At 41.3% G+C, this 22,197-nt stretch overlaps 2 protein-coding genes across 3 annotated transcripts; one reads left to right on the top strand and one right to left on the bottom strand.

Annotated features, from left to right (window-relative positions):
* Window positions 1-381: 381 nt before the first annotated feature.
* Window positions 382-12,514, bottom strand: LOC111235758. Its single transcript, XM_022764285.1, has 9 exons — window positions 12,445-12,514; window positions 12,148-12,205; window positions 8,711-9,064; window positions 7,321-7,587; window positions 5,659-5,946; window positions 5,130-5,243; window positions 4,888-4,940; window positions 2,830-4,725; window positions 382-2,411 (listed from the first exon to the last, which is right to left on the bottom strand). The coding sequence occupies exons 2-9, from the start codon at window positions 12,185-12,187 to the stop codon at window positions 2,382-2,384; spliced, it is 3,042 nt and encodes a 1,013-aa protein (XP_022620006.1). The 5' UTR covers window positions 12,188-12,205; window positions 12,445-12,514; the 3' UTR covers window positions 382-2,381.
* Window positions 12,515-14,564: 2,050 nt separating this feature from the next.
* On the top strand, window positions 14,565-20,697 carry LOC111235797. Of its 2 annotated transcripts, none has more exons than XM_022764351.1 (6): window positions 14,565-14,833; window positions 15,335-15,391; window positions 16,912-17,277; window positions 18,431-18,670; window positions 20,215-20,311; window positions 20,628-20,697. In XM_022764351.1, the coding sequence occupies exons 2-6, from the start codon at window positions 15,340-15,342 to the stop codon at window positions 20,686-20,688; spliced, it is 816 nt and encodes a 271-aa protein (XP_022620072.1). In that variant the 5' UTR covers window positions 14,565-14,833; window positions 15,335-15,339; the 3' UTR covers window positions 20,689-20,697. The 2 variants fall into 2 exon arrangements, with proteins under 2 accessions (XP_022620072.1, XP_022620071.1); XM_022764350.1 differs by having other exon boundaries at window positions 15,332-15,391.
* Window positions 20,698-22,197: the final 1,500 nt, after the last annotated feature.

The raw sequence follows: 22,197 nt of genomic DNA, 5'->3' as shown, positions 1-22,197 counted from the left end.
GGAACAGATTTATCTGAGGAGAATCAACAACAGTGCTCGGTGTACAGAGGCGCCATGCATAATTAGCACTATAGACAGAGTGAACAGAAATATGCCCAGACTGCAAACAGCACTGTGATTCAGAGGAACACCAGCATAAATAGGTGCTTTTGTGGTCTAACGTACTGCCAACATGTGTGAGTAGGTTTTTTTTTCTACTGAAAATGAAAAGATCCTCATGTTTTGAAAAAATATGTTCATTTTTGAAAGTGGAGGTAAAATAAAGTCCTGCTGTGAATAGTCTAGGCAAGTGACTTCCACTGTGGATGGAAATAACAACCCAATGTTCCATGGTTTTGTTCACAGTAGACTTTGCCCGGGTTATATGCAAAACACACATAATGACAAAAATCCTTTATTGTTACTGATAAAATAAGATCTTGGAACATTTCATAAAACCCGCACAATGTACAAACCCTTCCTGAGGAGCAAAGATAAATAATAATAGTGTGCTTGAAGCATCACACATGGATATTCAACATCTGTATAAATTATTTACAAGCATTAATTTTTTTAAAAACGGCACAATTTTTCAAGGCAGTAACATAAATCTCAGGCTCCAGATGTAAGGTTGGGGCCACCAGATGTGATGTGTTCAATATGTATTTTGATATCAAAAGACGGATTATTCTTTCTTTCTTTTTTTAATTCTCAACAAGTCCCATGAAAAGACAAAAACCAACTGGGCTCTAATTCGTCTCTCAACGTCTATTTGTTTCTACTGAAAACTGAAAACTTCAGAAACAGGTTGCAAATATGTAGTTTTGTTTTCAAAAGGGGCTAATTCATTTCCAGAAACAGCTGGGCACTGTAGCTTTTAGGAAACGTTGCTCACACAGCATTAAATAGCGCATTTGTCTGGGACTATTTTCAGCGGGGGATTAATACACATTTGGTGCTCTAGTGAGTAGTTACAGCAGCATGATGATATATGTGCAATTAACTCAAACAAACTGCTGCGACCATGTTTACCGTAATGATGGACCATGTCTCCCAGTACAACAGTGTGGCTGGTTAATCTGTTTTTATTAGTATCTGGACAACAGTGGAGCTCTTGTCTACAGCTTTAGAATGAGTTTGGCTACACACACAATACTTGTGAGTACAATCGGGTCATGGTTAGTTTTAGTCTTGACATGGGACATTGACAATAAGAAAAATATAGACTATCACCAGCCTTATTTTTTAAAGTACAGATGAATTTGATCACATTTCATCACAATAGCATTGATATCACTTGGTGCAAACTAAATAACCAGTTTACACAAGTACACCCCTGAGTACAAAAAAAAACAAACATTATAAACCAATTAATACATAATCCGAAAAGTAAGAATGACGTCCAATCATTTTTAATGTGCTGTCCATGACCCAGTGAAGAAAAGTAAATTGCAACACTGTGCTTTTTCAGCAGAAAGCATGGCAGCTCAGGTCTTTGTGAAGCCCTCATTCAAACGCGGGTGTGATTATTTTCCAAGTCATTTAAGTCACATAAAAGCATCTAATTAATAAGCGCCATCCAGTCGTCGTATCCCCTTCATAGTTAGCTGAGCATTACTTCCGAGCGGCACTGAGGCGAATCTCCTTAATTGAGAAGTGAAGTAAGAGGCATCTGTAAACAGAGGGTGCAAAATAAATAGTTCCACGTAGATTAAGACCAGCCCCCTACGGCTAATTTCTTCTTTCATAATTGTCACTGCTCCTAAGGGTCAAGGCAGGGTCCCCTTCTCATTTACTTTACTGTTTGTCACTATTAGACCTTCCTAAGACACAGATATTCATGCAAGCACCTCAAGAGCATTTTGTCAAGGTAGGGTTGTTTAGTTTTCATGAGGAATGCATGAGTGGACGTGAGCTTGGTCAGGAGCTATGGATCACTGAACTTGTCTTCTCTGTGCAGACTCTTGGCAAAGTTTGAAGCTCGACCAGCGCTCCAGAAAACAAAAACAGTACAATACATGTGGGTCTGAGTCTGTGTGTGTTTGGAGAGAGGTTTTGTTGACGGAGGAACATTTTCTGTGAAAATCCTTCATGTATCATTTGGCATACTGGTAAATATTTAGAAAAGGGCAGATTAAGCCTTCATCTTAGAGATGATTTGTCAAGCAGGACTGAATTAAAAAAAAGTTACATTTTATCATCCCCATGGAAGACACATTCATTTCTAACAAACAAAAAACAATGACTTTAGTAATGAGATACCATGGCGTGACAGCTTTTCTGAGTGCAGAACCTTACGCAGTCAGTCTTGCTTGGTGGTATATTGGATCATGTCTGTCAGCTGTTTGTTTGTGTCAGTGGATGTGGGACGGTTCTAGAGTGTAGTCTGCTGACATCTGTCATCATCTTGGTCTCCCTCTGTGAGCCTGTTGCTGGAAAGACACAACAACCCCTTCATTGCCAACATGTCACTGAGAAGAAGCAGAGCCTCAGACACACAATGCTACTTTTAAAAACTGCCACAGTGTCACAAACACTCAAGACTAAATACATTTTTATGGCATAGGGACGACTGCCAATCATAAAAATGCAACATCCAGTTAAAGGGCGCTGTCAAGCATCCTTCAAGCAATGCCTACTGCAGACAGAAGCACAAACTGTTGAGGAGACAGTACAGGTAGAAGTGGGCCTACAACACTGCACACATGGAAGTAAACAGGAAGCATGACATGATATGACAGCTGCAAGTGTACATCTGAGAGAGAACCATGTGCTGGAAATCTGTTTAATCAGCAAACATATGGCACCTGTTGGCTGCAGTTTCAAACTCTCATGCTGTGTCTCACTCACCTGTCGTGGGTTGGTGAAGTGGGCAGGGTGCCCGTGGCCGTGGGCATGGGTGTGGGTGTGGGCATGGGCATGCCTGTGTGCACCGACATGCACATGGCCATTTCCAGGATGGCGATGTGCATTGGTCCGCTGTTGTAGGTTTCGTTGAGCCACTGGTATGTTGACGGGGGGCCTGGCGGGGTGAGGACGTCTAGTTGGGGATTTGTGTTGAGTGCGCTCCTTGGGGAGGGTCTGGAACTGTGCGAGGGGTATAACAGGAGGAGGAATTGGTGGATGCTGAGCCCCAGCGGCAGGAGCTTGAGCCTTCAGTCCTGGGTGAAGCAGGGCAGCCTGGGTCTGTTGTTTCCGATTCTGAAATACTTGCGCCTTCTCAGTGTGGGATTTAAGTGCGGCCTGGGTTAGGTTACTGGAATTAGGCTGGGCAGAATGGTATGGGACTGGAACTGTGCCTCCTTGGCTAGGGTGATTGGCACCATGTATGACAGGCTGTGACTGCATGCCCAGACCTTGTGGTGGTGTTTGGAGCGGTGCTGCTCTATGTTGGTGGGCCATGTGTGCCTGTGGAAGGTGATTAGGATCAGCCAAAACTCTTGTATCTGCACCCTGTGGTGTAGTCAGTCCCTGTTGTGTTGTGGGTCTTTGTGACATGGTAGAGTGTCCTACAGAGGCCTGCTGGCTCATGAGAGGCAGCGCCTGGGGGTTATTTCTGTGTGTGGCTTCCTGCCTGGGGGCGGTCTGGCTACGAGGCGGATCTCTGATGTCTCGCTGAGCACTCTCCCTTTGTGTGCGGGGGCTTCTGTGTGTGTTGTGTGCAGCCTCAAGCTGTGTTACATTGCGAGTGTTTGGGCTTCGAAGATCAGCTGAACGGCTTTGCGACTGTCTGTGCACTGATGGTGCCTCTTGTCTGGTTGGAGCTCTGCTCCACAAAGTGTTTTGGCTCTGAGGTGGAGCCTGAGATCTGTTTGGCGTTCTTAGCTCTGGCATGGGAGGATGGGCAGTGTAGTCTGTAGTGTCAGAGGGGATCTCAGGTGATGATTGTCCTCTTTGATGCATACCAGGATACGAAGGTGTCCCTCGGAGGTGATCCCATGGCACCTGTCGACGGGCGGAGCGCGGCGTGGCATCATGTCTTTCTGAGTTTCTGTCAGAGCGGCTGTGATGGCCTGTGTCCTGCTGGTAGGTCTGTGTGTCTGCATTTCGCTGGGAAATGTTATTACTGTTATAATGTGTGTATCCAGTTGGTATAAGTCCAGGCTGAGCTGCGTCTATGTGACCATTCACTCGGGAGTCACTAGGGTAGGATTGCCCACTTTGCATTCTGGGACTTGATTGCTCTGTATGTGGCAGGTTTTGTTGGGTTTGTGAAGCGTTGACATTAGCTGTGTTGTTAAGAGGAAATAAGCTGTCTTGCTGAGTCTGTTGGCCGTTGGCTGGGTATGAGTTAAGATTGACATGAATGGTGGGCATATGTGCATTGTTGTTATGCTGGGCAGTTTGTGGCAGTGTGTTAAGGCTGACGTGGACCGCCGGAGGTTGGGTGCCGCCCTGGGCAGTGCCTGCCTGTATGAGAATGTTAGAGTTTTGCCGCTGTGTGTTTGTGAGTGTGTTTGCATTCTGAGCATCAGTGTGTGTGAAAGCCGGGTTGTCAATGCCATTGTGTGGGTATGAATTGGTGTTCTGAATAGCATTGTGTCGGACTCCATTTGTGTGGGTATGATCATTGTGTTGGTGTGTGTCAGAGATATGCAGGCCGTTCAGTGGCAGTGCCTGTGAGTTGCCACGGTTTTCACGCGCGGCGGTGTATAGGCGGTCAGGTTGGCGGGTGTGTGTGTGATAGAGGGTGGGGTGGGGACCTTGGCCCAATTCCCTTGCACCATTAGGTTGTGGATCTGGAGGCTTAATGGGAGCAAATGAAAAATGAGGGTAGGGTGAGAAGAGACAGCAGAAGAAAGATGGAATAGGGGTATTAATTTGTGAAAAGCCCTCAAGTACCATCACATGGACAAGATAAAGACAAAATCAATGGTGAATCATATGTAAACTGCTATAGTGGCTTACTATAAGATGGGGATTTGGGTTTGTCTTCGGATAAACCAGAGTATCCCTTTGAGCTGTAGTAATAGAAATAACAAACAAAATAACACTTAAGTGCAAGAAAAGCTGGCTGAGCTATTATGGAAAGTACAAATGGACATAGAGATCCTTAAAACATTCTTTTACAAAGTGTTTGACTCAACACAATATACAATTAAATGAAAAGTGGACAAACAAAATGACCATGATCGAGAAAACAGACTTACCCCTCCTCCTTCGCAAGAGAAAAACAATGAGCAGGATGAGGAGCACAATGATTATGATCAGCAGCAAACTTCCAATCACGATCCCCACCACTTCCCCTACGTTCAGACACGTGTCTGAAATAGAAAGAATGGTGTCAAAGGGGCAGAATTAATAAAGATAATGAGTCTAGAGCTCAGACAGACAAGAGGAAAAGAAAAAAAAAAAGATAGAGGCGAGGAGGGAAGATTCTAAAAAAAAGATGATAAAGTACAGCAGAGAGAGAGGGAGAGAAAGAAATGAAAATAAAGGGAGGAAAGTTGGTGTGTGTGTGTGTGTGTGTGTGTGTGTGTGTGTGTGTGTGTGTGTGTGTGTGTGTGTGTGTGTGTGTGTGTGAAAGTCACTGAATGACTTTGACCACATTCCCACCAGATCAATCTCCCAGGATACTTTCTGTCCCTCTCCTGTCGCGAAGACAGATACAGGGACGGAGTCCAAAACCAACCGTCATCATTATCAGTCACAAGGAGGTCAGCGTCCACCATAACTCACCCACGATGGCCAAGTCTGTCCCCTGCTCCGATGTGCCTCCAGTGATGCTGTTTCTGGCCGTGCAGATGTACCGGCCGCTCTGATTGGTTGAGAAAGTCTGAAGGATGAGCACCCCGCTGCCCGGCTGGCCCGATGCTACAGTCTGCCCATCACGTTGCCATGAGAAGAGGGCAGGGGGCAGCGAGTCAGAATTGCAGGTGAGGCGCGCCGCCTGTCCCAACAACACATCCCCTCCACCGACACAATCTTTTGGCGTTTCCTTGGTCAGTACAGGGGTGTCCGGGCCATCTGGTTTGGTGATGAGCAGAGGACATCATTATCACCATCAAAAACATTTGGTGCTCAAGTACAACAAGGAAAATCTGACTCAAACACACACATTATACACGAGGGGCATTGTGCATTCAACATCCTGCACAGAGGCTGAAGAAAGTAAAAGAGGAAACACTTCGAGTTACTGCATCCTGCTGTTCAACACAGTTTGGTGTTAGACTAGAATTTACATACTACCCTTAAAAAAGACTCTCATTTCAAGCTATATATGGCAATAAAAAGTAAAACAGATTCCTAATAGGAATGGTTCGACATTTGGGAAATAAGCTTATTCACTGACTATAGTACCTGGAGTCTCCGCTGGTTGCCTGGCAACCTCAATGTGACTACAAGTCAATGTGCTCACTCAAGAAACACTCTAGCACATAACCCCATGTAAAACCACAACTTGTTTTTACCCTTTAGTTTTTGGATGGATGCAAAAATTTAAATATTACATAATCATTTCCGAGCTTTACAAGTGCTGGAGGAAGGCTGGATGTTTCCCCTGTTTCCAGTATTTATGCTAAGCTAAACTAAGCTAAACTAAGCTAAGCTAAGCTAAGATAAGAGGCTGCTGGCTCCAGCTTCATATTAAACAGACCATTTAACCAAATAAGCATATTTCTCAAAAAGAGCTACACTGGTCAACAAAACAATGTGTAATTTATTAATTGATGATTGTCATTCAATTAATTTAAAATTAATCGTATAACAAATCATTCATCAAGCAAAAACGCTAAATACTAGCTTTGTCTAACTTCTCAAACGTGCAGATTTGTGGCTCTGTTTCATATTATTGTAAATTAAATGTCTCTGTGTATTGAACTGTTGATCAGACAAAACATGACATTTCAAAATGTCGGTTTAGCTTCTGGGAAAGTGGCATTTTACACTATTTTCTCAGAGTACATAGACTGAAAATATCTGGAGATGAACCAATAAGAAAAATAATCATTAGCTGCACCTCTATTTTTATGACTTTTAATCAGAAAGCAGTACTGCAACAGCCCCCGTGAGGGTGATAGCTCAGATTCAATCTATTCTCACTTTCTCTAAGTTGCCATACATTGGCTTAAGTGCAAATGTGCAATGTGTTAGATGTTAGAGAACAGGAATGCGGAGGGTAGTCATTGCAGTATGGGATATTACTGTAAGACTGTCACATTAGAATTAATGATGTGATGAAGACAGAAGCAGCACAATAAGCTTATGGAAGAATGTCCTGTGCAATCTGAGTGTGATTCAGCACACTGTACGCAGTGCAATATGGATAAGCAGATAAGCTACTGTTATTTGCAGTGACTACAGCAGATTAGCTGCCACTTGTCTTGATCAGTGTAAACTCACAGAAGACAGTGAGGCTCTCTGTGGCAGCTTGGGCGCTGACAAGGTTGCTGACGATACATGTGTACTCCCCGGCATCATCCCGTCTGGCTGGGTTGATGACCAGAGAGCCACCTGAGATGGTGATCCTGGAGTCTGCAGTGATGGCTGTGCCTCCTTTGTCCCACTGGACTGTAGTCTCTGTCCCAGCAGTCCATGTACAACTAAGAGACACATTTCTCCCCTCCACCGCCACTGAGGGAACAGCCAGACTCACCCCGGCCACTGGAACTACAGGGAGAATAAAAAAATAAAGATTTCTCTAACAGAATACAGAACTACCCAGGAGAGGTATCTAATGGCATTATTACTGTTGGTATAGAGCATGACAGTATAAGAGAACACACTTCAAAAGTTGGAGTGACAGGACAATAGAGGGCAGTTTTATTATTCTGTGGAGGATAATTTGTTGTAATCAAAGCAAGTGAGAGCTGGGAAGGGACAGGATTCAGATAGAAGCACAGATGGTGAATAAGGGGGCAGACGGTATGAGTGGTAGCCGAGATGCCTCTTGGCGGGCAGCCTAAGTTAAATAATTGGAGAGGGAGAAGAGAGGGCGTATGGACAGAGGAGGAGGCAGTGACTAAGAGAGAACCACAGCAGCAACAGCAAACAAACAAACATTCAAGCAACTACTAAATAGCTCCAATCACTTGCATTTCTGCAGACTTTCCACTTGCCTGTGACTCAGCAGTAGCATTTTATATTTTAGAGTTTTAGCTGCCTCTCATTTCCAGAGTAAGTTCGTGTGAGTAAGTGGGAGGTTGAGAGTCTTGTTCAAGGGTTCACCTGTTCCATGTCATGAGCTAGCTGTTGTGAGTTACGAGGATGTGACCCCCCCACCAACTACTGTTTGTGGTAACAGGGATGAGAAAGAAAGTACATCATCCCTGTGGCGTGGGTGGACGACTGAAAATAAAGAGAGACACTGAGCTCAAGTTCAAGCTCTATAACAATACTGACTGTAAATGAATGCAAGTACTGTATGTACTGAATGTAGATGTAACGCTACATCTAAAATGCTACAATATCAAACATCTAAGAGCATGAGCGCCGCATATCAAATGAGTTTTGATTAGCATAAAGCCCCGAGCCACTAGCTTCATCCCCTCCTCCTTTTTCATTAATTTTACCTCGCCTACTATGGGTCACTAATTTCATTATACCTCCCAGACTAATTCTCTTACTTCCCAAATCCTCCCTCTCCTCTCTCTTTACTCCCTTCTGGTCCTCCTTAACATTATCGCTTCACTCAAAACCTCCCTTTCCCGCTCACTCCACCAGCCCTCCCATCTTCTACTTCCCTCCTCGTCTCTCTTAAAATGAACTGACGGGCACACTGTTTATCTCTTACCAAACACCCTCAGCTGTATTGATCTGGAGTTAGAAGTCAGGCCTGTGGTAGCAATGGGTACCACATTCACTGTGTAGTTCCCCGCGTCTCGGAGCTGGGCGCTTCCGATTCGGAGCTGGGTGGCAGTGATGGTGACCCTGCCCTGGAACTGGGGCACTGTATCAACCACTGCTGTTCCCCCAGCCCACACACCCAGAGCCACTCCTCCTTGGTACTCCCATGTCACAGACAGGATCTGAGGCACTGTCAGCACTGTAAACACTATCTCAGTACCAGTTTGAACCAGCACCGGGTCGATCTGGAACTCGATCTGTACCTGGTCCTGAGCTAGCAGCACGTCGACAGAGAGGAGAACTAAACAGAAAAAAAAGGAGAATTAGTGGCAGAAAAGTACATTTTCTACTTAATTAAGAGCTTTAATTGACTCTTTTCATTTTATGCTACTTTATACTTCTACTCCACAACATTTCAGGTGGAAATTTTGACAGCTACAGTTGCAGGTTTTACATTAAAAACACATGATAAACAACACAATGTACTATGAAAGATCAAACCACTGGTTCAAACATTTCTATCTTATGAGACGTTACAAATTAACAATGTCTTGTTGGGGCCCCTTGTCACCTTTCAGATGTCTAAGAGTTGTTAGCAGTTTCCCCTCTAAACTTCTCAGATGGTTCCATTTAAATAATTGTTTGAGGCCCAGAAAGGTATTAATACTGCTCTCACCACCGCAGAGAACTAAATCTATAGATACACACAGACTGGGCTCAAGGGGTAAAAACCCATTAGTAAGGTACACACACTTTTTTTTCCTTGCGGATTTCACACCATGTTTTTTGGATTGTAAGTGATCCCAAGCTAAACATCTATTTTGTGTTTTTGCTAGCCTGACTTAACATAAGCCGTGTCAGAATCATATTTGCCGTCTCCCTTCTCAAGAATCAGTGGTGCATAGGCAATTTTTCAAAAACCTTATAAGGAACCATTGATTTTACACATTCAGGCATTTAACTGATGTATGCTGTTTGTCCATTTGTAATCTGTATGTGAGTGAGGATGGATGGAAAAAAAAAGAATCTGCTGTTTTTGTATTTGGCTGCCAGTGCTTCCTCTTGTTTGTGTTGGTATTACAGATTAAGGCAGGGAAACCCAGACTGAATTTTCAGTGCCCTTTTACTGGCATATAAAGCTACCACGCAAGAGCGCTCTGGCCAATGAATTATAGTGATTCTAATCAATATGGTCTTGATCAGTCTCGCTGGACTGCCTTTACACGATTCTCACAGGAGAGCCAAGTATAAAATGACAAGAGCCAGCAGCTATATGGATTGGTTTCCACACTGAGGCGTTAAAGACAACAAGTGTTTCGGCGCTCGATTGAAAATATCAGTGGCCTCGTTGCCTTTACAGTAGAGACAGAAAGATAAAGACTCATTGAGTCAGGAGGGAGGATCACCCACGGGTGACGCAGCACAGTTTCAGTTGCCTTCACGTCCTGTTGGACTGTTTATACAGGGCCAGAACACAAAGGCAATTCAAATAAGTAGGAAATATGACTGTAAGAATTGAATATCTTACAACTGATTACTATAGCTAATATAAAACTGTGTAAGTGATTTAGATGCAGATACCTTGAATGAACAATGGCAAGGAGCCCAGAAATCATGACAATAAGTGCAATGAAATTAACTGATGATAAAACTATAAACCACAGAGATTAACTGGCAGCCAGAAAAGTTTTCACTTTCCATTGCTGAGCTTCAGGTTTCTGAATGTGGGTCTGATGGGTATAACTGTTCATTCTAATAATCCGTCTCTTCCAAGCTAACAGCTGTTTCTGGAAATGTAAAATAAATAACTTCTTGTGCACCAAAGGATCCTTGTCAGAGACACATCTACCAAACCGCAGGCGTTTAGAACAGAAAAAAAAGCTTTTTACGAACAGTGTAGGTTGTTTCACTTTTGTGTAATATCAATTGCCAATAGACAGCCGCTAAATGAATATTTAATTATATGAAAATGTTGCTGATTATTACTTTAATTATTATCTTTCATGCATGAACAACAACCCTTAGTTAATGAACAAATTAAAATATCATTTACATTCCCAGTGCTTATTTTCTTTGCTCATCTTGCTGCAGCAGCACAAACACCAAAAGCAGATCTTTGCTGCTTGATCGTTTTCATTTTCATGCATCCAATACTGTCATACCAGTATAACCAGTATAACCCTAACAAGAAATTTTGAATGGAAAAAAGTGGTACTACAATAACAGATACACTACTCATACAAGATCTCTACAAACATACAAATGTCACAAATGCCATGAAAAGATCAAAACCAGCGATGTGTTAGCCTGTCAACATTTTCCCACTTGTCAGTCCTCCAAGCCCATTCGTTCCTACTTAAGTCGTAATTCATTAAAGACAAAAAATATATATGGTTTTGATTTTTTATGTAAAAGGTTCTTATGTAGTTTTCCTAAACAGATGAGAACCACAGTGCATTTGTTAAGTGTTCTTGTGAGTTTTTACGGCATGTGGGATTGATTCAAAATAAACTCATGTTTGTAACAGAGGAATAAGCCACATCAGGCTCTGGCTTCATGGACAATACTTGTTAGAGAAATCAATACATTGTTGGTTTTGATCTTCACCACCAGCCTTGTTAGTTAAATTCTGCATGTTGTGCTGGTGACCAGGCCTTGGAGGCACAACAACACCCATATCACAGGATTCCTCCTTCAGATCATCTTCACAAATAATTTTCATGTTTATTTTTTGATTAAGGCTCAACTTATGCATCTATATGAAATATTTGTTATATTTTTGTATTACACGTGTTTTGAAAGTGTAAAAGTTCAGGATATTGTCTTCCCTGTGTTTATTTATCGAATCGTAATGGTCAGGTTATAGGCCATGGTATTTGTTATTAAATGCCAGTTCAGTTGGACTTAATAATAACCATGTTGAAGTTTTATTTTCATGAACAACAACCAAGTATCTGTATTGGCAGTAGGCCTTTTGTTCATGCATGAACAACAGCCATGTAGCTTGTCATTATATTCTAAAACGATAGCATCGCCCATCCCTATCAACAAAATACACAAACAGAAACAAAAATCTCCCAGTCATTCTGGGTCAGCCTGAAAGCTCAGATGCAGGAGCCTGGGAGGAGTCCGTGAAGGCATCACGTCACTCAGTAGGCAGTGCACAGATGGGAATGCAGCCGCGCAGGTTTAAGAGCAGTTAAGGCGAGCTTTCTACTTGAAATGCAATTGTTTTAAACACGTGTCTGGAATACCACAGCTTCTCTTCCCTGCCCTGTTTTTTTCCCCCCACAGTACTGACTCTACCGATACTCTTTAGAGACTTTTGTGAGCTGTTTGAACCGTTTGAACGGAAGAGGAGCCTGTCGGTGCAAATTGTTTTACCTGCCAGTGACAGGCTGATAAGGAGCAAAGGTTGTCTCATGTCGTCAGTCAGGCCGGTCTGCGGAGAGATTAAACTCTTTAATATACAAAATTACTTTTGCTATGAAGTCTGATAAATCTTAGCAGTTTTTAGTAGTTTTTTTTTTTTTAACAGACTTTGTCCAATAAAGGCTGTACAGGAGCCTTGCTATTATTACTGTGCTATATATACACACCATTCAGTTCAGTTTATAGCTGACAAAAAAACAAATATTTTCTCCTGAGCACTGATAAGAGAATCATCTTTTTAAGACTCACCGAAGTATTTTTCCCCTGCAGTCACGTTCATTTTTGTACCGAAAAATAGCTGCGTATTGGCTTGTGTTTGCTAATTAAAGCGTTTACTTCCTGTTCCTTGACTGTTACCTTTCAAGGACACACCTGTTCTCTTAAAGGGCCCGCAGCCATATATGTGCAAGCACTGTTCCAAGGTAAAATTGTGCCGCACGAAGGAAATATTGTAGACGTTGTACTCCACTAAACTTTTCAGATTAAGATTTAACATAAAAACATGACGAAATTAACAAATTAAAATTAATTAATTAATTAAAAATTAAATAAAACTGAAAAGTAACTAAAATAGCATAAAATGTAAATACTCAAGTCAAGTAAAAGGACCTCAAAATTGTATTTAAGTACAGTACTTTAATAGATGTGCATTGTTCCTGTCCACTATAGCGTTGATATGTTGATATGATACATTGAATGATAACATTAAGAATCAAGGAGTAAATACGAAAAGTAAATCTTACAGTATTCGATATTTTACAGTCCACATATGACAAAAACATGTTCATGAATGTAATGTAATTGGTTACATAAATACATACATAAATGTAATGGGTTTAAACTCATTTTTCTTATGTTTCTGTTTTGTTGAAAGGGTTTTAGATTAATGAAATTCATATTGATGAGCGAATGAGATAGTGCCACACTGATAACAGAAACCATATCACTTTTCAGAGGATATAATAATTTTATTTTCTCTTAATGGTTATTGTTGCCCTTTGGACATTCATAATTCATGGTCATTTATATTATCACTCCTCACGTGTAACACGGAAGCTATGATCTGATGAAGTGGCTGATAAAATTGTATGGAGGTAATAACATTATGCCTTCAATTCTTTTCTTAATTTGTTCACTGCAATGATATGGATAAATGTGAAGCAAAAGCAGACACTAATTATTTTGCATATGGAACCAGAAGCATATGTTGATTTATGAAAAAAAAAAAGAAAAAGAGGCCAATACAAGGGCAAAGTGTTGATTTTTTTTTCAGCTGATGTATTAGTGCCACCCACTGGCTAATCCCAGCTAACAGCACTCTTCTGTAGACAAAAGACTCGGAGGGAGCCACAGCTGTTATTCCCATGATTATTCACAACCCCTCTGCAAATACAAATGGATTTATAATCAGTTTTAAATCACCTTTTATATCTGAGCCCCAGGATGCATTTCCTAAAGTGAAAAACTGCAGAGCTAAGCCTGAAATAACTGATGTCATTATGTTTCACTGCTCTAGTAGAGTAAAATAGGTCTTCAGCTGACAAAACAATCTCATCTCAAGGCTATTTAGTAGCTGTTCTGGAGCTTTTGATCTTATTACGTCACCTTGTTTGATGGAAGATTTTTCTTCCCTGTTCTTGCCACCAGCTGATGCTTAAATTCTGATTTATATGTGCTGGAAAAGGTCACAACATGACCTTAATTCCAATATGACTCCATTAAATCAGCACCGGATTCACTGTTAATGAAGCAGACTTTGAATTTAAGGGTCTTCTCTCCAACTTCACACAGACCAACCAAACTCTCCCAGGGGAAAGAGAGTAAAATCATTGGCATTCCCCTTCACGTGCTTGGAGATGTCTCTCAGTTGCATGCGAGGAACAATTCGTGAAAAAAATTGGAATAGAGTAATTCATATATTAGCTCATCTTTACATTCCAAAGCCAAGACAATGTATAGTGTCTTTAGGGCAAATGGTGTTCATGCTGGATAAGAAATCTGCAGCACAAAGCCTGTTTCATAAGACTGAGTTCCAACATTGTCATTGGTTTCCCTTCAAATGAATACCATTGCATTTTATCTCTTTTATATCTGTTTACTAACAGTGCAAAAACAGTGGTGTGAAAATCCAAAATCAAACATGTTGTATTGTTGTGGGAGCATGTGCTCGGACACAGGTCAGAGAAAGGGGGGGAGTTGGGAGAAAGGAGGGGTGATTTTACAATGGAAAGTTCACTTATTTAAAACACAAAGCAGAAAGAACTCTCTACTGTACAGGAAAGAGAGGGGGGAGTTGGAGAGGGGGGGAGGAAACTGCTTGAAAATAAGGTGACGCCTATATGTGACTCACTGACTGGACCTGACAGGCAGACACAAAAGGCCAGAGGGAGAAGAAGAAGGTCCACAAACATTTTAGCTTAACATCTGTTTGATGTTGTTTGCTGTAACAGCTGTAGATCTGGAACTCTCATCTGTAACTAGATTATTTCTCGATGGCAATTGCTTTGAAGATATTGTTTTATTTTGGGCCATAAATCTACTCGCTGATTGAGTTGCATTGCACCTTAACCTCTGAGAAAGTGAACACAGAGCGGAGGAGCTCTGGCTCGACGGTATTGTTTGCCTCACCTTTGGAAAGGTACGTGAATCTTACTCTAGTGGGTTTTGATGTGGATAACTTCAAGGTAAACAGCGAGGTGAATTCCAGGTTATATTTAATGCATGCAGGTTGGGTTGTGTTCATGCGCTGCTATCAGTATTTCCTCTCTCTGTGTTTTTTGTTGTAGCAGCTGTGCTTGAGGGGGTTCATTTTAATTTTGGCAGCAGACCTGTCCTCATTTTGTTCCAACTTCTGAATCTAGTGCCGTCTGCAGTGCCAATACTGTTGTTCTTTGGATACTTCACAAATAAATTAAGAACAAAAAAAAAGAATACCCCAACCATTTGGATTACATTTTTAATAGAGGTACATGCTGCTTTAATTGTTTGTTGCTCTCACTCTAATTTCGCATTTTCTTTGGAGGTGGTGTTATTAGTCTTGCTATGGTGGCACCCCTGTTGCATGAGTACAGAGGAAATGGTGTGCTGTTGCTGAGGTCATGGACAAATTCCTCTCTCTGTTCTCTATCTACATCAGCAGGTGTTATGGATCGACAGAATTTCCTGTGCTGGAGAGTTGCCCTGCTGCTTCTCTTAAGTAAGACTTTTTGTTGTCAGCACCATCCTAATGATTTTTAGTGAAAAACGAATAAAATAAAATATGAATTCAGTCTTAAAACAACAGTCAGTTGCCCATGGAACGCTAAAGCAGGTTTCGCCTGCTGTAATCTTTCCTCCTGTGCTTTCAATATAAGGGGTGGGGGGGCAAAATCCACAGTCCTTATTTTGTGCATGAATACATTCAAGAGTTTATCCGAAGGTAATGCAGGGCTTCAGCAGTCTGAGTTAGACAAATCAAGTGGATATCTTCTAAAGTTACAGCCTTTTTAGTACAAATGGCCTCTTTGTGTCTATCCTTCCACTGCAGCTCAACAAGGAAACACTTTGTGCAGAGATACTAAAGGGAATTTGGCTGTAACTCTAGAAGATATCCAATTGATTTGTCTAACACAGACTGCTGAAGCCTTAGTAAAGACCAACCAGTCATCCAACCGAAACAACCATATAGGTCGTTTGTCCGTACCCACGGATACAACCCATAGATGTGTACCAGCGGGGCCTTCGTCATCATGGCAACAAGAATAAGTTTGTGGTAACAGGTTGGTTAACTTGAGGCATCATAACTACTTGGTTAGGTTTAGGGAAAGATCACAGTTTGGGTTAAAGTAAAAACTTCATTAAGATTAAAGGACCTTTGTCATCATGGTTACAATAATAAACAAGCGTTAAAGCATGTGGACCAGTCATGGTTAGAAGAAACAAGTTGACTATATGTTTCACACAGGAAATGAACAGCAATCGCTGTGTGAAAGTCCCATCAGCGTAACTATGGCTTAGAACAAGCTGCCTGCACAGACAACCTATGGGGTTGTTTTTTGACAAGAAGACAAGAAGTCTTTTGCCAGGACTGCTCACTTCACTGAAAGTGCATTAGGAAAGGTTCTTATAGTGGTCATAACAAATGATTTCACTGTACACATGGGCACCTGACTACTGTTTAAAGATAGATTTGCAAAATTGTGAAGCTATCCTTCAAATCTCCGAGAGCACCCTGACACACATGCAAAAGAACTGCTGTAAACTGCTGTTTGCATTGATGGCCACATTTGCATTATTTACATCTCCTCCATCCTTTGCCTATCAAGTTAAGACACATGATTAATACTCCTTGAGGTAAATGCACACAGGCTTACCAGGTCCACTGCAGTTGTGACACAGATTTTAGGATATTGATGTGGTTTGATGGATATCACATTAGGCATGGCTGTTGTGCACTATAAATCATCGCTTGACATTGTTTGACAGAAAGCAGCCATACATATTCATAAAGCACATACTGAGTACGGAGATGAAGTATTATGCCACTGTTTGTTTTATTAGCTTCCCGTTCTGCCCAAATAGTGCAAACCCCAAAAGGTCAAAACTGATGAATATGAAATACTTTGGGTCATCGTGGCCAGCAGAATGGGAAAACATACTGTATGAGGCAGGTGAGTTTAAGCACCAGACACTGATGAGCATGCAGTAACACAGAAATGGTCCACTCTCTGCCCTCAGTGCCATGTGGCCTCCAGTGTATGTCAGTGCACATCCTCAGTGAGCAGCCTGTGCATGTAATCCCCGGCTCCGCTCTGGTTCTGAAGGCCCGGATAGAGCACGGACCCCTGGAGGAGGTCTCCACAGTAACCTGGGAACGGGAGCCCGAAACTGGAATAGCCCCCACGAGAGTGACACTGGCTACCTGCCCTGGCGACAGCTTCAAGTGTGTTGGCACGAGGCCAAAGGTCCGTGTGAACGTGGAGCAGCAGGAAACGACACTTCAGATTAATGAATACAGCAGAGCGGACGGCGGTGTGTACACTGTGACTGTGACGGATCACACAGGAGCCAAGACCCCTGCACACTGCATTGTCAGGGAATATGGTACAGTATGATGCACGGCATGTGAAGGAATTTACTGTGAAGTCTCTTGTGCACATTACAGATGATGCTGAAACAATTACTCAATTAATAGGGTAGTTAAAAATCAATCAATTTCAATAATTGAATAATCATTTTAAAGAACTTGAGTCAATACTTTATCAGTATTCAACTGATCCTGGTCCCATTCTACAGAAGTTACTTCCTTCCCTTACTCTCCTGTAGGCTGAAAAATACAACTCTGTAAAAGATCTATCATGTTCCCTGGTATACCACACCCCCGTCACACTGAATGGATTTTTCTGAAGGTGTGTTCAAGCTAAAAATGGAGTGTTAAGTGACCGACATTTGAAGGATTTGCATGTTTTCTCTATCTCATAGAGACTGAATTTCTTTGTTGATAAAAACAACCACAAAGTCCATTTAGCAGCTGCTCCGGAGCAGCATTACATAGTCTTGTTTTAATTTTTACAACAGCAGTTTATGTTAAAAAAAAAAGAAAAAAAGAAGAAGAAGTCTCATAAACATACATCTCAGAGTAATGATATGAAAGCAGAAATATTTCAAATGATCTTCAGCTGACCTTTGGAGAGTTAACTCCAACAATTACCAATGGTATTATGAATGTGCTTTAATTTCACGCCAGCAGGCATTGTTTCTTTCTGATGGCGGTTGTCTCATTTAATAATGAAATTAAATTTGCCTATGGGCACCGCTTTGTGGGTCTCTCTCTTTGTTTCTGTGCTTCTAGATGATTTCGGTCTCGCTGTAGCTTTCTAGTTTTCCGTCAAAAGCTTCTTTGCTTTTACTCTCATCTGTCTGCTCTAACGGTATCAATTCATCAGCTCCACTCTTCTCTACATCTGCTCTCTCAGCTTTCAGGGTTTTCCATCATCCCATTCTCCGACATTAGGCCTCACTCTCCGGTCCCATTATTGTCTGTGAAACTGAGCCAGTTTCTCCTGACAGCATTAAACATCTCCCATGATTCTCTGTCTTAGACCCTCTTGGACGGCCATGTGCCATTATTCTAATTTTATAATAGATTGACGCCTACAGCTGAACACTTCATATCTCCCCTTGTTTCTATCCAGCAATACATTTTTACCTCCATGGTTATCTCTCATTTTCACACTCTGTTCTTCTACCTTTCCAGAGGCAGTGCACCAAGTGTCCGTCAGCATCAATGTGTCTCACTCCTCACTGGTTTGCGGCGAGGCCTGGGGGACGGACCCACGCTTCTACTGGCTCCACGAGAGAGCCGCCATCACCAAGACTGTGGGAAATGTCTCACCAGATGGAGCGACATTGTCAGTGACCATGACCCCTATATGTGGCCACTTCACCTGTATGGTTAGCAACAAACTGGGCTACAGTTCTGCCACCTACACTGCAGGTGGGATTTTGACACTGTTGTTTGTCTGTGCCTCTAACATTGCGCTTGGAAATGTATGGCCTGTGTGCACTTTGCAGAGATTTGCAAAGTGCATTTGCTGTATTATTTACCTTTCTTAAAGCTACACAAATTAATATTAACAATGGAAAAATAACTATGGCCACCTGACTTTGTATTTTCCATCAGCTCTACATCGTTTTAGCATCTTTCAGCTCATTGTTTTGGTTTATGGCCCCAACATTCATCAGTGTTGCTTCCAGACACAGTCAGGTGAAAAGCTCTGGCCTGCTATCACCAAACAGCAGACATACAGAGTTAGCCACTAGGTGGTGGACATAGTGGAGAATTTAGCAGCTAAAGGGCCTGATATTTCCCTTCACCTACCTGGTGGAGACTGAATCTTGGTGGCCAGAAACAGAACTCCAAATAAATGATAAGGTTGCTCCCTGTCTGCTGGATGTGTAAATAGGAAACTGTTTTCAAACAAGTTCACCATATCAACATGTCAGTGTTGTGCGTACAGCTTGTTGTGATGCTCCAAGTAGCCAAAAAAAAACATCAGGTACACCTTTGTACTTTATGTAAAAATTTCTATTTTATGCTGCTGCTACACAACCAAGAAATTCCAGAATAAAATATTGTACTTTTTACTTCATTTCACATTTATCTGACAGTTTTGCACATTACAGTTTTACATACAAAATATATGAGCAGCCTTAAAAAAATGCATGCAAATCAAACATGCATGATTGGTGAAGGATTTAACTACCCAGCTGTATGTGAAGTAGTAAGAATCTACTCCATTTCTAGGAGTTTCTCCAAGTTGCAACATTAACAAATGCTCGATGCACCTTAATGCATCAGTAATAATGACCCATTAATAATAAATATGATATTTTGAAAGGGGACATTCTACATTCACACTTCATGAGAAGTTTAAAGTTTGATAGATTAAGTTCATTTTGCAAACAATAGTTCCATATTTGTACCAAGCGAAAAGACCTGTACTAATAAAGTACTTTAAATTGCTGTGTCACTACATTTACTGACATAAAAAGGAGCCAAATACTTCAATTATGAGATCATGACAACAGTCGATAGGATGAAAAGGTGGCTGTGCCTACTGACATCTTATTTAAAGTCAGCTCATCAGACTCCTTTATACCATGGCTTGTGTCTACCTGAGCCGTGTCCTGATTGCACTTTGTTCTGTGTATTGTATCACTGGTGGTGTTTCAGTGATAAAGGATTTTCCACAGTGGGATCAATAAATCACTACCACCTCTACTGCTCCTGCTGCTAAACAGGCAAGACAAATGCAGTTCTTCGTATCTGCCAAGAGGCGTGATGATCCGAAGACACTCAGGGTATTTCAGGATACCTCCTGTTAGCTTGTGCTCTTACACTCAGTATAAGTGACTGTGCAGACTTTTTGCAGTTGACCTCTCTGGCCTTTAAGAGCAGCCATGTCAGATGACTTGTTTTTATTTTATTTTTTTTATTTCTCCCCCTCATCTCATCATCTTCTTTTTCCTACTTGACAGCACCGTGTGAGACAGAGGGCAGAGGAACGACGGCGGCTATAGTGTGTCTCGTCCTCCTGCTGCTGTTTGGAGGAGTGCTGGCATTTCTGCTGTGGTGGTACAGTAATGCACATAGACAGCGGCAGGCACAGTCACAAATCTCATTTCAGGCTATGCTCTGATCATAAAACCATACACTGAGAGAAAATAAGACACAGGGGAGTAGCTCCTTTAGAAAGGAGAGAGAAAAAAAATGAGGGTACAAAGTGAAAACAGTGAGAAGCTATAGAGTCCTCCCACATGATATATGACACACATGGAGTATGACAGGCCAGGGTGTGTCTGCTGACAATACAACAATCACAGTCAGCTCAAGCCAGTGTATGGTTTGTCAGTGCTGTTTGGTCTAAATTTATCTCTTGGTTTCTTTTCAGGAAACACAGGCACAATTACAGAAGAGAGAGACTGCACGAACCTTTGGATTCTTCCATCTAAAAAAAAAAAGAAAAAGGTCCAAGGCTTCATTTCTGTTATTCAGAGGTCTACGAGAGGAGAACGGTGAACGGACTTGACTATGAGGGAGGGACTTCCTGTCCTGTGAGCAGTATGACCTTACACTGCAGTGGAACAATGTGAAGAGTGAACTGCTTGCTGGCAAATAAAAAATATCTAAAAATGGATATTCATCTTGAAGTGCCGGTAGTGTCTGTACACTGCCTCCTGCTGGGCTGCACCTGACACTGTGTATTTAACAGTAAAAACAATGATCATTTTGTAAGCTTGTATCAACTTTGCAATGTATTTTAATGTACTGTATTGTTTTCGTAATAAAATCCCCACACAAACTGTGACAGAAAATTACTAATTCAACAATTCACTTGAATAAATCTGAAGAAGACCGTTTCAGTTTGAGAAGACAGTTTGGCTTAAATTTTTCATGAGTACAGAGTTGTGAGCTCTGTTATCTTTTTTCTCATCTGCTATTACTACAAGTTTTTACAAATCTTCTGCCTTCACTAAGCATTTAGGTTCACAGCTATGCAGCGAGATCAACACCCTTAGAATAAAGGGTGAAGACAGCAGCTGAAATCTTAAATGGAAGCAATTTGACACCGTGCAAACCGATTACAAATCAAAAAAAGATGAGATTACAAAATCAGGAGTTAGCCTTTGTTGTAAAAATGAATTAATGCAGTAACAAGGACACTGGAGTCACAAAAATAACCGTCAAATTACTCATGTTGCCCCTCATGCTGGGGGAAAACAAATTATCAGGGGTGAAAGAACAACATGAAGCCCCCATTTGAGGTAAAACACAGTGTTGAATCTGATACACATGCACATGAAGTCCACAAGAGTAAAAGAGAAAAAGACTAAAATACATAACAGTTAGCCCAACAGTAATTTAGCAGTTACTTAAATTATTGAAATTATGACACATTAGCCTTCAACAGTTGGTATAATAACTGCTAGCTTGGATCACAAATAAACTGCTATAATATAATATAAAAGTACCAACCGTGTAGATAATGCTCAGCAACAGCATTTGGAAACTTTCCAAATGTTCCATTTATCAGCCTTTCAAAATCTCTCATTAGCTTCAAATATGGATTTTTCAGAATAACACTATTATATAATATAATATTATATCGTTATTTTCTATTGTTGATGCAGATTTAGAGTGGTTATAGAAAAAGTGTTATGAAAAGGTCATATTAAATATTAGCCTATCTTTTGTAATCAAATTTATTCACTTGACAAAAGATGAAAGTGGTTAAACGAATGAGGATATCAAATTAAATTCAGCCTAAACTTGTCTTTGATGTGTTTATGGGTTCCAGTAGAATCTCAAACTTAACTCCTCTTTTTTTGCTGATTTGGCAGTGAATGCTTGAATGGAGCTTGATATGTTGCTCTTTCAGCAAGCTGTGGTCCAAACTCATTGTGTATTCAATTGTGTAATAATTTTGAGGATAAATTTATCCTGTGGGATTCCTGTTAATT

Source organism: Seriola dumerili, unplaced genomic scaffold (assembly GCF_002260705.1).
Source record: "Seriola dumerili isolate Sdu_G_001 unplaced genomic scaffold, Sdu_1.0 BDQW01000533.1, whole genome shotgun sequence".
Lineage (NCBI taxonomy): Eukaryota > Metazoa > Chordata > Actinopteri > Carangiformes > Carangidae > Seriola > Seriola dumerili.
Note: the sequence above shows the minus strand (reverse complement) of the source record. Positions and strands in the feature narration are given on the sequence as shown.